We start from the raw sequence: 19,128 nt of genomic DNA on the forward strand, positions 1-19,128 counted from the left end.
CCTTCTATTTTCCCTCATGCATTTGTCTTTTCACAGAAGGCTGATCTTAAGGGCAATTTATATTGATTTGCATATTCAAGGAGGAGTTGGGGCGGGACAGCAGGCGCGTGCACATGCATTACTTTTCATGCTGACCGGGATTTATGGAGCGGAAGAACATGGAAGTTGGCGTTCGCACAGATTTATGCATCTGGATTTTTTTGTGCATAAGCACATTTCTGCTTTTGTGCTTACGTCATGTTATAGTGCAAATTCTACACACGGTGTTATGCATGAGGCCCCAGATGTTCAACAAACCGAAGTTGACAATGGTGTTATCACATTTGGCAGCAGTGTTAGTCAACTGCGCTAGGCTGGCTAACACACTGTGGTCAGCCACCCTGCCTATGTTACGTGGAGGATGTCGAGAATTGGACCAGACAGAGTTTATTATTTTCAAAGTGTCAGCCTGGAGACTCCAGCGGGACCCACAGTGGATGTATCTCCGACGGGGGAGGAATACAATGTCTGGGTAGAGATACCCAGTCAGTGGAGGCTCGGACAGGTGGAAGCGCAGTTGGAGGAGCTGAGCAGCTGAATACTGAAGCAGGCCCGTCGCAGGTTAGATAGCGAGCAATAGGAGGGACCAAACAAACACGAACCAAATAAATATCCTACCAGTCCACATTGTAGGTGAGAATGCAGACAACTCAGACGTCCGGAGAACAGAACCAGGTAATTCTAAAAACAGGGTGAGGCTGAAAATAGTCCATACACAGCCACACTAAAGTGTCAACAAAATAACCAGTCGAGTTAGAAATCATCAGTCTAGCTATAAATGGCTGAAAAATAATACTCAGAGAATAAGTCTGCCCAAATGAAAACAGTTGGTCAGTCCTTTAGAACGTAAACTAATCATAAAAAAAAGTTACAAAAAGTTACCGGCAAGCAGCGGCAAAAAATCACGCCAGCGTTAGCTCAACTGAAGGTTGAATGAATGTGTGACCAAGAAATCAGCTTGAATTGTGTGGTGCTATTGAGTCGGCATGGAACACAAATCCTTAAGGAATGTTCCTAGTACATTATTGATACAATCAAGTAGACACAAGATCAGAAGGCATGTAAAGAGAGCTCGCAGGTTCTTTGGAAAGCCATCACAAATTTTCTTTCCATACTGCTTTATTGCTTATAGGTACAATGCCATTTAGTGAACATATCATTAGCAAATCCAACCATATTTTAGTAAACATTTAGAGTAACTAAACAATTATCTTAAAAATCTGTGTTTGCGTGTGATGAGGATAATATAGGTTTATTCCTTTGAAGCACTTTCAAAAGAAGTTTATCTCATATAAAATATTCATTGTCTGACAGGGATCAATGAACACGGAGATTTCAAAGGATTAGGGGTGTAGATCCCCTACCTTTCAATGACAAAATTACAGAATCTGGATCACTGCTTCAGGTCTCCTATTTATCTCACCCTAACAGTATTTGTTTTCACATTAAGTGTTTTGTGCCCTTTTATTAAGAACATAACAGAATTTATAGTAGTTATCCCATTCAAGGCAACTTGTATTTGAGATTCTACAATATGTACTCTTGTTTACAGATGGCAACCTTTTGTTGAGCAAAGTGAGCTGGCATTTCTTGTAGAACTAATGGTTCACTGTATGCATGGTGGACAGAAGGGTGTAAGTAGAAGAGTAGAAGAGAAAAGTAATAGCTGGTGGGGACATATGCTAAAGTTGTTTCGCTCCAAGAATGGCTGTCTGGTTTATGATTAAAATGGGTGAATGTTTAGTGCTTTGATGAGTGAAAAAATCACTATATAAATGTTATTATAATAAATGGGTGAATTAGACACATTATCAATAATGTAAGGAAAAAACTAAGTGAGATAGTGGGATAGTTCAGCTATTTACAAATTAAGTATGGCTGAGACTAAATTATCTCTATTGTTTTTCAAAATGTCCTATATTCCCAAATATGTTCTACATCTTTTTTCAGAGAATTGAACTATGCTTTAAAAAATAAACAGGACTTCACTATCTTATAGATCAGCAAGACTTCTTCAAAAAGGACTGCTCCAACCAAAAATGTTAAGTGACGACCATCCCAAGATTTTCAAAAAATTTTGTTTAGACAGGAATGGCATGCAAGTTAAAGGACAACATACAAAGAAGTGCCTTGGATCAGATTTCTGATGATGGAATCACTAAATTTTGAATAGTAAAGGGATGGCATTAAATGCAAGAATACTGAGCACGGCACTTTTTCTTTTTAACCAATATCTATACTTTAACTGAATTTATACAGCAATTGCAATTTTAACTTTTTCACTAAAGCCAAAACATTGCTTCTTAATCTTGTTTCTTATTTAATAATATTTTATATATATTAACTATTCTATTGAAAAATGATGAAGGAAAAAAAACTCCAGCTTTACTGCTAATTTTTATAAGAAAATAATTTATGCTAAGCAGTGTAGCACATACATAATTTAAACACTATCTATATATATAATTCACTAAGCCGACAGAACAGGCAAGACAACCATGGGATACACATGATATAGCCACGCCCGCCAACGCTAAGATGATGGGATACGACGACAACTCACAGAGCCACACCTGTCGACAACACAGAGCCACGCCCACCAACTCTAAGACCATGGGATAGGCTGCCAACTCACAGAGCCAAGCCCACCAACAATTCACTAAGCGGCCGACCATGGCACATGCACGACACAGCCACGCCCGCAAACAATTCGAGCGAGAGCATTTGCCAAGAATGTTTTCATTAATCAAGAACGAAAGTCAGAGGTTCGAAGACGGTCACATACCATCGTGGTTCCGACCATAAACAATGCCGACTGGCGATCCGATGGCGTCATTCCCATGACCCGCCGGGCAGCCAACCGGGTAACCAAAGTCTTTGGGTTCCAGGGGAGTACGGGTGCAAAGCTGAAACTTAAAAGGAATTGACGGAAGGGCACCACCAGGTGTGGAGCCTTTCGTTTAATTTGACTCAACACGGGAAACCTCACCCAGCTCGGACACGGAGAGGATTCACAGATTGATAGCTCTTTCTTGATTCTGTGGGTGGTGGTGCATGGCCGTTCTTAGTTGGTGGAGCGATTTGTCTGGTTAATTCCGAAAACGAACGAGACTCGCGCCTACTAAATAGTTATGCGACCCAACAGCGGTCAGCATCCAACTTCTTAGAGGGACAAGTGGCTTTCAGCCATGTGAGATTGAGCATTAACAGGTCTGTGATGCCCTTGGATGTCCGGTACTGCATGCGCGCTACACTGAATGGATCAACGTGTGTCTACCCGCCGCAGAGAGGCATGGGTAAGCTGTTGAACCCCATTTGTGATGGAGACCGCGGCTTGCAATTGTTCCCCACGAACGAGGAATTCCCAGTAAGTGCGGGTCATACACTCGCACTGATTACGTCCCTGCCCTTTGTACACAAAACACCCCCCCCCCCCCCCCCCCACTACCATGGTCGGGTGACTTGGTGGGTTATATATAGAAATGCAGCCGGAACCGCAAAGAACAATGAAAAGTCAACGTGGCTCAGAGGTGTATGTGGACTGTAGCAGAGACAAAAGCGAATGAGGCGGTGTTTGAAAAATGAACAGTCAACGTAACTCACAGGTACATGTGGACTGTACACAGACGAAAGCGCCTCAGGTGAGGGGTTGAGGGCGGGCACATAAGCAGGCAGTGCGTACTGAACGATGACTAAGAGATGACTAAGAAATCAGCAGATTCTTGGTGGTTTATTAAATTACGGAATTTTAAATGTTCATTTTTTTCTCTGTGCTTAAAAAATCATTAAATAAGCAACATGATTATGCGGCGTAGCGGGTTGGCTAGTATATATATAATGATCTAGTAAATACAGTCTAATACAGTCCAGTTACATTTCTTCACTAACAGAAGCAATTCATTCTTCAACTTATGCTTTTAACATCAAAGAATGCTTCATGGACTTAACATATACATGTGTCAGTTTAAGTACTGTCTTTTTCTATTCTTGATAAATTTCAGTCAGGTTTTAGAACAAATCATAGCACAGAAACTGCACTCGTTAAAGTAGTAAATGACTAGCGGGTAAATGCAGACAGAGGCCATTTATCTGTTCTCATCCTCTTAGATCTGAGTGCCACAATTGACACCATTGATCATAATATTCTTAGAAATCACCTTAGTCAATGGGTGGGCCTCTCTGGCAGTGTCTTAAATTGGTTTGAATCCTACCTGGCAGGGAGAAAATTCTTTGTTAGTTGTGGTAATTACAACTCAAAGACACATGATATCCTATATGGTGTTCCACAAGGCTCTATCCTGGGTCCGCTGCTTTTCTCAATCTACATGCTTCCGTTAGGTCAGATTATCTCAGGGCACAACATGAGCTACCACAGCTATGCTGATGACAAACCACAGCTGTATTTATCAATAGCACCTGATGACCCCGATTCTCTTGATTCACTAACAGAATGTCTGACTTTTATTTCTGAATGGATGAATAGTAACTTTCTCAAGCTAAATAAAGAGAAAACTGAAATCTTAGTGATTGGCAATAATGGATACAATGAGGTTGTTAGAAATAAACTGGATACATTAGGATTAAAAGTCAAGACGGAGGTAAAAAGCTTAGGGGTAACTGTAATCTGAATTTTAAATCGCATATTAATCAGATCACTAGGACAGCATTTTTTCCACTTAAGAAACATAGCAAAAGTTAGACCTCTTATATCATTGAAAGATGCTGAGAAATTAGTTCACGCGTTTGTTTTCAGTCGACTAGATTACTGTAACACAATCCTCTCAGGAATACCCAAAAAAGACATAAATCGTTTGCAACTAGTACAGAATGCAGCTGCTAGAATCCTAACCAGGAAAAGAAAATCCGAGCACATCTCTCCAGTTTTGATGTCACTACACTGGTTACCTGTGTCATTCAGGATTGACTTTAAAATTCTGCTTATGGTTTATAAAGCCTTAAATAATCTCGCCCCAGCTTATATATCGGAATGTCTGACATCTTATATTCCAAATCGTAACTTCAGATCCTCAAATGAGTGTCTCCTTAGAATTCCAAGAGCAAAACTTAAAAGAAGTGGTGAGGTGGCCTTCTACTGTTATGCACCTAAAATATGGAATAGCCTGCCAATAGGAATTCGCCAGGCTAATACAGTGGAGCATTATTTTAACATGGCTTTCTTATAACTTCACTTTAATTTAATCCTGATACTCTGTATATCCAATTCATTATAATAACTATTCATGGTGGCTCTAAAATCTGTACTAACCCCTACTCTCTCTTCTGTTCCCTTTTCCAGTGTCCTTTTGGTGGTGGCGCTACTCAAAGCACCGTGATGTTCCAACAGTGATGGATTAAAAGCCAGAAGTCTGCATGACCATCATCATCAAGTCCTTCCGTGAGAACCCTAAATACAAAGAGGACCATTTCATTTATGTTAGGTTGAATGCCCAGAGGGGACTGGGCGGTCTCGTGGCCTGGAACTTCTGCACATTTTATTTTTTTCTCCAGCCATCTGGAGTTTTTTTTTTTGTTTTTTCTGTCCCCCCCTGGCCATTGGGCCTTACTCTTTTTCTATGTTAACTAATGTTGTCTTATTTTAATTCTTATTTTGTCTTTTATTTTTCTTTTCTTCATTATGTAAAGCACTTTGAGCTACTTTTTTGTATGAAAATCTGCTATATAAATAAATGTTGCTGTTGTTGTTGGATCACAATTCAGAGACATCCAGTAAACTAAAAAAAAGATTTTAAGGCAAACATTTGGTACAATGACTGGCAAATGTTTCTATAAATGATTTTTAAAATTTCAAACTAAGATATAAGTAGTTACTCAATTATTTTTAAAACTACACATTTAAACAATTTTCAAAAAAGTCCTCTACAACATGAAACAGTATAAAACAAAGTTCAAGTCAAGGTTACATCACCTGCTCATTTCTTCTACATTATGCACCAAGCAGAAACTGGAAAATGCATGGAGGTGGGCTATCAACTTTCAACCAAAACAATCTGGAGGCAAGGCAAGTAGACCAGTAGAATTCTTCATATCTCACTGCCTTAGAAATATGGACCGTATAATTAAACACCATCCTGCCTGTACCAGCCCAGTTCAAACCGTATGTACAACACAAACCGAGTACAATGGCATGTCCTAGTCAGTTTAAATGCTAAAGTGCTTAAAACATTAAGTTTATTCCATTGGCCACATAAATGTGCAATCTGTAAACATCAGAGCTGTATGGTATAAGTTAAAAGAATACCACAATTCATTGTAAACTGCTTTTATCTAAACCATCCTAAACTTTGTTAATGGTACAAGATTACAAATCAAAGTGTTACATTCAAATCTGACTGAAGTCACCATTGCAATAGGATCTGGTAACAAGCTGAAATTACATTAATATTCAAAAGTCCCATTATCACTACTAATTACTTGTGCAAAAGAATACAGTTTCCTCTAAAATTGTGTTTTGCAATAACCATCAACAAAAGTCACTAGGAAAAGCAAGAACTGATCCACATCAGGAATGTTTTACTAATGTGTAAGTGTATGTAGCATGTTCAAGAGTTTGTGGCACATTGGCAGAATGGTAGGGGTACTGCCTCGCAGTACGGAGACCAGAGTTCATGTCCCAGGTTCTCTCTGCATGGAGTCTGCATGTTCTCCTCATACCTGCCTGCAATGGGAAGGCGTTCTATCCAGGGATTGTTTCTACCTTGCACCCTATGCTTGCTAGGTTATGCTCCATCTCTCACATGACTATGCTCAGGATTAAATGGGATTAGAAAATGGTATGGTATGTTCCAGTGAAATAATAATATTAACTACCCATGGACAAAATAAATATACAGTAATCCCTCGCTATATCGCGCTTCGCCTTTCGCGGCTTCACTCCATCGCGGATTTTATATGTAAGCATATTTAAATATATATCGCGGATTTTTCGCTGCTTCGCGGGTTTCTGCGGACAATGAGTCTTTTAATTTCTGGTACATGCTTCCTCAGTTGGTTTGCCCAGTTGATTTCATACAAGGGACGCTATTGGCAGATGGCTGAGAAGCTACCCAACTTACTTTTCTTTCTCTCTTGCGCTGACTATCTGTGACCCTGACGTAGGGGGTGTGAGCAGGGGGGCTGTTCGCACACCTAGACGATAGGGACGCTCGTCTAAAAATGCTGAAAGATTATCTTCATGTTGTTATCTTTTGTGCAGCTGCACGGTGCTTCGTATACTTAAAAGCTCGAAGGGCACGTATTGATTTTTGCTTGAAAAACAAACTCTGTCTCTCTCTATCTCTCTCTCTCTTTGTCTGCTCCTGACGGAGGGGGTGTGAGCTGCCGCCTTGAACAGCTTTGTGCCACGGTGCTTTGCATACTTAAGCCAAACAGCCCTATTGATTTGTTTGCCAGAGATTGTTTTCTCTATCTATGTGACATTCTGTGCTCCTGACACGCACTCCTTTGAAAAGGAAGATATGTTTGCATTCTTTTAATTGTGAGACGGAACTGTCATCTCTGTCTTGTAATGGAGCACAGTTTAAACTTTTGAAAAAGAGACAAATGTTTGTTTGCAGTGTTTGAATAACGTTCCTGTCTCTCTACAATCTCCTGTGTTTCTGCGCAAATCTGTGACCCAAGCATGACAATATAAAAATAAACATATGGTTTCTACTTCGCGGATTTTCTTATTTCGCGGGTGGCTCTGGAACGCAACCCCCGCGATGGAGGAGGGATTACTGTATACAGAAAAAATGAATACCAATAACTGAGGAATAAATAGAGCATTTTGATTATCACTCCAATTAAAAAGAAAAAAATAGATAAAACTATTAAGGAAGCATACATTAAACTAAAATAAAGTATAACCAGCTGGCAACAATGTTTGAAACTGACACTAGTTCTATGCAAACCAACATACATGCCAACTGCACACCCAGCAATTCCATGGCAAATTTTATGAAACTATATTTGTTTATCTGAGTTAAATGACATAAAAGATTGACAGAATTACAATTTTGAAAATAAAATTCTTGGAAAAAAAATCTCAGGATAACTAAATGGTATAAAAGATGCAAACCAAATACTACTAAGAAACGTCATTTCTAGTCCAAAGGTATTAACTAGCAAATATGATGGGCATTCCAAAAGTCCATTCACATGAACTTTTGAATTTGTTCCCTATTGTTTATTTTTCAGGGAATCATATTCCACTGTTCACAAAATCTTCCTGAAATTTTCAGGTTCATAGGTTATCACAGAGACAAGAATCTAAGGTAGAAGTCAACATGGTGCACACCTGCAAGTGAATTTCTCCAATGACAACAAACAAGTGCTCATGCTCTACCACATTTTCATCATGAGTTATTAGCAGTAGAAAGTTTTGAGAAGCTGAAAGCCCATCATGTGATTCAAGCACCGACCCAGAGAATTGTCCAGAAGTTGTTTGCCCAGTTTCAGACATCTGCACAAACAAATGTTTGGCTGAAGTTTGCAAAATGTCAAGAGTGGTCACCCCAAGTGCAAGTTGAGCAAGCAGATCTTTCACCACGACAATGCTCCTGCACCATCAAGCCACCAAGACCATCCTTTTTATTGGTGTCCTGGGATCAAACCTTATGATGCTTTACCCTACTTACCTGACCTGGCCCCTTGTGATTTCTGGCTGTTCCCCAAAAATTTTGAAAATGCTACAAGGATCAAGAAAAAACGATCAACGCAGTAAGTGAAAACCTGGCAAAGCTGAAAAAAGATCATTTTCATGGGGTGTTTTGAAAAAGGGATCAAAAGATTATAAAAGTGCATTGACATAGATGGTGATTATGTGGTGAAGTAGAGAGTAAGATTTCTAAGGAAAAACATTGGGAGTTATCTTGATTTGTGTTAAAGCAAAGGACTGTTTGGAACTCTGCTCGTACAGTGGAATCTTATACAAGGTTGACTTACACAGACTCAATTTTAGACTCTGGAAGGGAATAAAACAAACGGGAGGCGCTTGGGACAAGAATATGTAAGAGATACATGCAAATGAAAAATGATTCCAAACATAAGACACACTAACCAAGCTAACATCTTTAATTCTGAATCCTACTCAGATATTCCCACACACATTTTGTTTCTTCTCAGTTATTTAATTTAAAGCAACCCAAATGTATAGCTGCTTCCAGGTAAGGTATAATTTTGCAAGTTTTTAAGAGACTTGTGCAATCATCATGAACACATACTTGCTACATGGGGTGAGGTTTCCAAAGCAATCCTAGAATGTTTTAATTTCATACATTGAACATGTTCACCACCAAATGTGTGCTCATGTTAAATGTATACCCCTACACACTGTAAACTTAATTTTGCAGTGGATTGCCCCATTGTGAATTCCAAAGGGCCAGATTATACCACACGACACTCCTTACTGTTTTATCCTACAAGAGTTTGTAAATTCTAAGATGCACCATCACAGGCATTTCTTCAAGAGCTTTTGTGATGCTTGGTGATGATTTTTCAGGATATCAATGACAATGTGCCTCATAAATATAGAAGCAGACTACTCAAAACATATTAATGTTAATATTCAACTAATAACATTCTAAGACTAATGTTTTTATTTCATGGATGATTCTCGTTCCTAAATGTAATGTACAGTGGAACCTCGGGTCACGACCGTAATTCGTTCCAAAACTCTGGTCGTAACCCGAATTGGTTGTGACCCAAAGTAATTTCCCCCATAGGATTATATGTAAATACAATTAATCCATTCCAGACTGTACAAACTGTATGTAAATATTTTTTTTAAAGATTTTTAAGCACAAATATAGTTAATTATACCACAGAATGCACAGCGTAATAGTAAACAAAATGTAAAAACATTGAATAACACTGAGAAAACCTTGAACAACAGAGAAAACTAACATTGCAAGAGTTCACACTATAGAGCTACAAACTGCTCGCTAAAAACACTTTTTTTTTTTAATGAGTTTTAAGCACAGGGGAAAAAAAAGAACATTTGAAAAATCCTTAATTTAATAAACAACCAAGAAAAGTAACATTTCAACAATGCACGCTACGAACCGATCGCTGTAAATAGAAGTGAAGGTTAAAATCCAATAGAAAAAAGTCTTCATTAAATACAATGAGGTTAAAACAATGCTCGAATCAGTCTCTTTAAAAACAATCCCGGTGCATTCTTTAACTGCCTTCTCGACGGAAATCATCAGCGCGCACAAACCGAAAGGGAAACTGGCTTGTTCATATACCAAGTGTGTGGTCGTGAACAGATGCAAAAGTTTGGCGAACTTTTTGGTCGTAACCCGATTTGTACGTGTTCAGAGATGTTCGTGAACCGAGGTTCCACTGTAGTTGTTTTGGAGCAATCTTTTAATACATCCCTTCTGGCAAATAACTTAAAACAACCATTTCACCTTGTAAATATTAATAGTGAAAAACATATAGCCATAATGAGATTTGTTTGGAAGATGCTGATCTGCCTTGCAATAAAGGTAACAATATATATTTTAAAAAACTTATACTATTATATATGCTGACACAAATTGAGAATAAAAAATAAGCTAAAGAAACTGGCCAAAGCAAGGTATTAAATCTATCAATCTATCAATCACAAAACCAGCTAAAATCTAATTCAGGGCGATAGGGAACATAATATAGGTGCAATAAAATCTGAAATAATTTTTTGAAACAAAAAGACAGAAACAAAGTATGCCAGCACAAGTAAATGTTTTAGGTTTAATCTATAGCACAGGGAACACTGTGAGACTCAGGTGAACAGTGAAACTTGGATGTGTGCAATAAACCAAAAAGGATAATTGGATTTCTACTGTAAAAAGTATTAGCACTGAAAGTGTTAGCACTGAACCAGTCTTTTCCATCTAATAAAATGCTGCAACATCCTTTATCTACTATCATAAAACAGGTATTTTAAATAACTGCTGACCTCCAGGTTGCATTAAACTAAAATAAAGCAAACTGCAGACACAAACAATTCTTAAACATTGCATAATGAGATAAAACATTACCTAATTTCGCATTTCACATCTATATCAATCCTAAAACATACATATTACATTACTCTACAATACTGATTTCTAAATACTCAGCAAATGAATGCAGACATTTTCTGCTGAAGTGGTGGTCCATTTCAGATTTTCAAGGAATTCCCTGCACATCCAATTGTTATGCTTTATTAGCTTACAATTAAGTCTCTTGGTGGTATGCTTACTGCTATATAAAACTACAACATCTTGTTAGGATGCCAGAATTCTGCTGAAGTTAGCTTCAATTTTCTAATTGTAGGCAACATTTTTCATTTACTAACTACTGTGTGTCAAGGTGGTCCCCTAGAGTCAAACCAGCTATTAGCGTCCTGATATCATTTGCCCTGAACCAGCATGTGTATTCCCAGAAGACCAGTTGAAACTAATTTCTTCTTCTAACAGACCTCAGTGAAGAAAGAGAGAGAGAAAAATGTATGTCACCTTGTGATTAAAAAAAACACACATTTAGTGTTGTTTGCCTAAGGCTAACATAATTCAAGGTCTTTATAAATACAATGGCTGTTCAGGGAAAACTTAACATTCGTTAACAGTTTAATGTTTCCTTGTATTTTTATGTGATTTTTGTATGTGTGAAATGTGATTGAGTATCTGATGTGCAAGAGCTTGCTAGGGACAGGGGTGCTACCAGGATGGCACAGAACAGAAAAGGGCTCTAAAGGAGATATCCAGAAGTGAAAAAGAATCAAACTGGCAGTAGCTACCCTGCACAAAACAGTGCTAAAATAAAGATAGACCAAGATGGAAGGTGAGGAAACTTTTGTAGTAGTTTGAGGTTGCCAAGTCAATGAGCCATCTCACCAGGGAGAAGGGAGTTTGAAGCTTATGAAAATAGGCGCAGTGGTTATTTTTTTCTTGTACTAATTTTGCACTATGTAAGACTCTATGGCATTATCTTGTGATAACAAGATCACCCATCCATGTTACTGTACATATACAGTATATAAAAATGTGTTGCCTAGTGGTCAGGTAACTCCCAAGAAACAAACAGTTGGGGCAGTTCCCCAGAGAGAGAGAGTGAAAGGTGTGTGTTACTACTAGCAGCATGCCCAGTCACAAGAAAGGGTACCACCACAAAAAAAACAAAATCCTATGATTTAGTTGATGTCCCAGGAAATCTATAATCATGGTCATCAGGTAGAAAAGGTCTCACATGTGAAATGTGTGAAATCACGCCATTCCTCCACTATGCTATATAGTCTAGGTAGCCCACTAGGTACCAGGAACACCTGAATCTTCTTGCAAAAGGAAAATAAGGCCATGGAGGACAGGGTTCCAAAGGTTAGAATAATGACACAGTTTATCTCTATAAAATGAGGGAGAACAAAAAAACTACCCTGGAGTGAGTCATGTGTGTAAGAGGCACCCGAGCCTCAGTAGATTGGTTCACAGAAAGCTTATTCCACAGTTTGGCACCTATCTCATAAAGAGTCAAGCAAACAAGGTATGGCAGAATAAGGACTTTCAAATTGGGACATATAGAAAGACCAAAGACTGGATGTACTGAAGAACTCAGCTGTGAAGAGACTTGTAAGTCGAGATACAATCTTGAAATTGCGTTCTGAGTGCAAACTGTTATGTAAAAGTAGGAAGCTGTCCATCTTAAGAGGAGAAAAAAGACAGAGATGAGAATGCTGCAAATAAAAATGCAACTTCAAGTAGTCACAAACAGGTTTTTCTGCAGGGTTGTAGGTTTCACAGTCTGTGAAAGGATGAGCAGCAAGTAGAGCTGCTACTTCTGCTTTGAATCATTAGGGATCAAGTTGATGTAGCTATGGCATCAAAGAGATTGTGTTGCCCGAGTACCCCTGTGGGCAGTGTGCCAGCCCTGAGACCCTAAGACCTGTTGGAACTATAAATCTCATCTAACATGGCTTGGAGATCCCCCAGAGGGGGATGGAGACCTTTGCTAACCAATGGAATAAAATTTACTCTGCTCATCTTGTTATAGCATCACAATCATAAAGAAGATAAACTCATACAGAAAAAGAATGATGAAAAAGTGACATTGAAACAATTGAATAAAAAATGTGACATTATATTACAAAAATAAAAATCTACAGCATTAACAATGCACAAATACTTTTTCACTACTATGGACCTGCAGTATTGTTCTCTAACAGCACACCACTACAACAAAAAGAATACGGTGATGCTTAGTTAAAACAAAAAAAGCACGTCAAACAGTACAATGCAAGTACATTCATTTAAGTTACTCCACAGTAATTCGCAAGAATAGATTTGCAGAATAACAGAATTAAACACCACTCCTTTAACTAGGTTATACTACCATCTGGTGGTCGCTACAGGCATTTTAGGTCATTATACTATAAATTATTAAGATGTTGCTAACACAGACAAGAATGCATTCTTGGAATAATTATTTGCGAACAGTTAAATTGCATTCATTTGTAAGAAACAGGCAAGGCCAAACTAACTTCATTAAACTCAAAATGTGTTTCCAATAGGATGAACTTAACAAGTATTTTAAATAGCTTTCCTAAGTAAAAAAGGCAACTGAACTTAAATTTAATGATGCACATAAAACCTTTAAATCAGGGCTCAGCACACAATTAAAAGTTAACTGTGGCTTGTCCAATGGCTACACAGAAAGACATGATATCTTTGTTTTACGTATCCTTTAACTGAACTAAATTTAATAATATAAGCAAAAACAAATGTCCACCATGCAAAAAAATAAATAAATAAATATTCCCTAGGCCCATACAAAGGTAATGCTAAATAATTTAGTGTAACAATAAAAACACTTTCACTTACCAACATCCATTGCTGTCTCCATAAAACTCTTTTGTCTTGAAGCAAACTCAGCAAGCAATTTTTGCTGCCTTTCTCTGGCCTTCTGTCGCCTAGTTTAAAAAAAAAAAAAAAAAAAAAAACAGGAAAAGCATAAATTTACTAAGGCAAAAACTGAAAAGTAAGTAATTTACATGCCAAAGTTTTTTTCCACAAAAGGGATTGTTTATGAAAGTAATCAAAAGTAGAAGTATACTTATACAGACAGGAATCTTAATGGTTTTGTTAACAGGAAAAATCTCTGGTTACTGTATAGAGATTTATTAAGTTTCAAAAATATGAAAAATATATAGAAATATATACTATTCATAATGTTTGGTTTATACAGGCCCCAAGAGCGAACACTTAAGTATGTCCTACTTATCATGGAGTAAGGTAGAAAAACAGGACATTGCAAGCTCATTTATCTTTGTCCCTATGTGAATAAGGTAACATCGAGTATGGCCGAATGATGCACCGGTGCCTTATCCAGAATTGGTTTTCAACTTGCACCCAATGATGCCTAAATAGACACAAGCTTCCTGAAATGCTGAACAGGAAAAGTGTTCTAGAAAATGTATGAATGACTGAAAAAATAATCATATTTTATAGTCTTTTTATTGTATGAACTTGGTGACATCAATTTATTTCATTTAAAGGTAAGCTGTAAGTTATACGCAGTGCACATTTATAGAGTGTACTGAGATGGTGCTACTACTAAACATAAAAAAACAATTTATCCATCTTTAAAAGAAATATGAACATCTTACTTATTACAGTGGGGCAAAAAAGTATTTAGTCAGCCACCAATTGTGCAAGTTCTCCCACTTAAAAAGATGAGAGAGGCCTGTAAGTTTCATCATAGGTATACCTCAACTATGAGAGACAAAATGAGAAAAAAAATCCAGAAAATCACATTGTCTGATTTTTAAAGAATTTATTTGCAAATTATGGTGGAAAATAAGTATTTGGTCACCTACAAACAAGCAAGATTTCTGGCTCTCACAGACCTGTAACTTCTTCTGTAAGAGGAGCTCCTCTGTCCTCCACTCGTTACCTGTATTAATGGCACCTGTTTGAACTCGTTATCAATATAAAAGACACCTGTCCACAACCTCAAACAGTCACACTCCAAACTCCACTATGGCCAAGACCAAAGAGCTGTCAAAGGACACCAGAAACAAAATTGTAGACCTGCACCAGGCTGGGAAGACTAAATCTGCAATAGGTAAGCAGCTTGGTGTGAAGAAATCAACTGTGGGAGCAATTATTAGAAAATGGAAGACATAAAAGACCACTGATAATCTCCCTTGATCTGGGGCTTCACGCAAGATCTCACCCCGTGGGGTCAAAATGATCACAAGAACGGTGAGCAAAATCCCAGAACCACACGGGGGGACCTAGTGAATGACCTGTAGAGAGCTGGGACCAAAGTAACAAAGGCTACCATCAGTAACACACTACGCCGCCAGGGACTCAAATCCTGCAGTGCCAGACATGTCCCCCTGCTTAAGCCAGTACATGTGCAGGCCCGTCTGAAGTTTGCTAGAGAGCATTTGGATGATCCAGAAAAGGAATGAAACCAAAATAGAACTTTTTGGTAAAAACTCTACTCGTCGTGTTTGGAGGAGAAAGAATGCTGAGTTGCATCCAAAAAACACCATACCTACTGTAAAGCATGGGGGTGGAAACATCATGCTTTGCTGCTGTTTTTCTGCAAAGGGACCAGGACGACTGATCCGTGTAAAGGAAAGAATGAATGGGGCCATGTATCATCAGATTTTGAGTGAAAACCTCCTTCCATCAGCAAGGGCATTAAAGATGAAACGTGGCTGGGTCTTTCAGCATGACAATGATACCAAACACACCGCCCGGGTAACGAAGGAGTGACTTCGTAAGAAGCATTTCAAGGTCCTGGGGTGGCCTAGCCAGTCTCCAGATCTCAACCCCATAGAAAATCTTTGGAGGGAGTTGAAAGTCCGTGTTGCCCAGCGACAGCCCCAAAACATCACTGCTCTAGAGATCTGCATGGAGGAATGGGCCAAAATACCAGCAACAGTGTGTGAAAACCTTGTGAAGACTTACAGAAAATGTTTGACCTCTGCCATTGCCAACAAAGGGTATATAACAAAGTATTGAGATGAACTTTTGTTATTGACCAAATACTTTTTTTCCACCATAATTTGCAAATAAATTCTTCAAAAATCAGACAATGTGATTTTCTGAATTTTTTTTTCTCATTTTGTCTCTCATAGTTGAGGTATACCTATGATGAAAATTACAGGCCTCTCTTATCTTTTTAATTGGGAGAACTTGCACAATTGGTGGCTGACTAAATACTTTTTTGCCCCACTGTATATGGGGTAAATGTGCTACATTGAACCTTAATATGGGCAATACCATATAATCAAACTGGCTAATCTAATCTGGACCTGTGGGTTTATGACTAAAAGTGCCTTTTGATGGGTTGGCAGCCCATCCAGAGATGGTTTCTGCATTGCACCTATAGTGACCAATATATGCTCTAGTTCCACCAACCTGAAATAAACTGAATGAGCAAGAAAAAAAATGATAGAAATGTAGATAAATATATTTTACTAAACTATAAACAACGGAAGATACATTTTTACTGATTTTTCCTATTATCGGGCAAACGTATATATCATGTACATATATACTGTATTTACTAATTTATAGTTTACAAATACATGGACACAAATTTCTTTTTCCTGAGGACTGAATACCGCCATGAATTAAAAGCAACAATTTCCTTAATTAAGTATTTTAATAGGGATTATAACTGCCCTTCTTTCTAACCATTATCATGCAAGCATAGAGTTCTCCAACAGGCAAGATGGTGAACTGTAACACTCAAGACTACTGGTTCGACCGCCACCACCAATTCCCTGCATGACCCTGACCTATTCGTTTTGGCCTGAAAGTCATCAAATTGAAAAAATCTATAAAAGCTGCAATGCACGTTTGCTTTGTTTTTAATAAACTATTAGCTAAATCAATTATTAGAATATATTTCTATGCATTTTGCACATAAGTGAGAGATGATTTTACCATCTGATATTTCATTTGACTTGCAGCACACGTGACCACATGAAATTTACACTGTCGGATAATACATTTATTTTTCACTATGTGATTTCTCATCTGAAAGCAATACTGCAAACAACTCAATATAACACATACTGCAAACTGCACAGAGATAAGTTTTATGAAGTGAACAACATCAGCTATACTTAAGCTACTGAATGTTTAATAAATTATAGAAACAGCCATCTGATACTAATTTAAAGAAACTGCATTTGTTTAATTTGTACGGTAACAGTAACTAAAAAAAGCAAATCACCTTTGCCGTTTTGCATAGTTTCATCTACAAAGTGCAGTCCCCTCTTTTTTATCTAAACCAACATAAGCACAAACGATGTCACTGTCTACTACAGACTGTAACAATGGTCTATTAATTGTTTAATTCAAAGCACTGAGATGAAAAGCAAAAGACACCAAATCAGTAGCAACGGGTCTAAGAAAAGCGTTCCATTTGAATCACACCTTCAATAGAACAGATTGCCTAATTTTTTCCCAGTAATGCAGCTGTGTTAAAGCTTGGTGAAATCCTGTAAAAGGAGTTAATTTTGATTTAAAATTAAAATTGATATAAATAGGACGACTATTTATTAAGAATTTAGATCACACAAAATCTGGAAAGTGAAATACTATCTAACAAATACATTATTATTATCTAAAAGAAAATGTCAGGAAGAACATTTTAACCTTTTTGTTAATAATCTGTGGATTAAATTGCCTTATTCTCCAACCATGCAAAACAAAGCAGAAATTGGTGTCCAAGTATTTCTAATGGCTTCAACACGTGTACATTTCGCATATCTCATCATCTAAAAAAATCTAAATATATAAATATCTCTTTAAGTCTTCTAGTATATCAATGATAAAACTTTTCCCATTGCTGTGCAATATCTACAATTCATCGATCAGTACCAAAGCAGGAGACACAAAATGCTAACAAGCATTGGCAACTGTATCCTTCTTTGTTTGCTTATTTGTTTTGATTTTTTTTTACTTTTATTTCCTTGCCTTTTTCTGTACCCCTACTTTGCCTTCGAATAAAGCAAGCTTGACTGTAAATAGAGACCCCTAATAAGAAGACATAAACAAAGTCTGACAGATCCACTGCAGCTCTGTAATTTTCACTGACAGCTTAAGGGGCTGAGACACTGAGCCTGAAAAATATCACGAGTGATTCTTATTCTGCTCTACTGCTGGATAGCAGTTACTATAGCAACAGCTCATCTAGGAGGAGATGCTACCTTTGTCTTTGTCTGCAGGTCGAGTCAACCAAAAATAGGTCATCATTGAGTGCTTATAGCCTTTTCGATCTTCATTACGACAGAGCATGAGTTGAAAACAAAATAAGAATTGAGACTATCTCGTGTGAACAGATTCTCTTATCAGATTAGATTCATCTTCATTTCACTCTGTCAAAGGCAGCTATAAGATTGTTAAATGTGTTTATAGACTATAAGGAATAATTTCTCAAAATGGCCTTAAATACATTTATAATCTGTCAATTTTTTTCAATAACAAAGGTCTGCTTTTATTTTTATTTCTTTTGGCAAACAAAGTGCAGGAAATGCACTTTTTGTTTACTTTCAAATCAGTTTCAAATTAAAAATGTAAACGGGAATCACACTTTGAAACTAAGACATTCAATGCACATAAAACACAAGGTGCTTTATAAACAATAAGTGCATGCAGAAACCTCCTCCCAATTATTAAAATTTCCTCTAATAATAAAAAGCAAGCAGTCTAGTTTTCTAGTCATGTATTAAAACACACACACACATATTATATATATATATATATATATACATATATATATATATATATATATATATATATATATATATAATAAGCCTATAGCTTGTGTGGATAGCAGCTTTAAGTTTTATTTTTAATCAAAAATGACAATCAAACTGCATGCTTCATACATAAAATGCAATATAAGAATGCAAGTAATTTAGTGTATGCTGATCATTCTGATTTTGGAAAATTAAACCATGTCACCAGTATAATAAGTTTTTGAAAATAAGACTCGATTTTACTTATTATTTACTGTATAATATTTCCAACTTTAATAAGAATGAGCTAATAAAATGCCTCATTTCTTAACATGATGGCCTTGGGATTAAATATGTTTTTAGTA

General features: G+C 37.3%; 2 protein-coding genes across 2 annotated transcripts in view; both read right to left on the minus strand.

Moving 5' to 3' along the window:
* The window catches only part of LOC127528918 (uncharacterized), a 469,030-nt gene that overhangs the window by 340,628 nt on the left and 109,274 nt on the right, over positions 1–19,128 (minus strand). The gene's annotated exons all lie outside the window — the stretch shown is intronic.
* ubr3 (ubiquitin protein ligase E3 component n-recognin 3) overlaps positions 1–19,128 on the minus strand; it is a 279,977-nt gene that overhangs the window by 162,559 nt on the left and 98,290 nt on the right. The window contains 1 exon segment of the mRNA XM_051930608.1: positions 13,878–13,966. Within this exon segment, the coding sequence (XP_051786568.1) occupies positions 13,878–13,966 (89 nt within the window).

Source organism: Erpetoichthys calabaricus, chromosome 8, assembly GCF_900747795.2.
Source record: "Erpetoichthys calabaricus chromosome 8, fErpCal1.3, whole genome shotgun sequence".
Classification (NCBI taxonomy): Eukaryota; Metazoa; Chordata; class Cladistia; order Polypteriformes; family Polypteridae; genus Erpetoichthys; species Erpetoichthys calabaricus.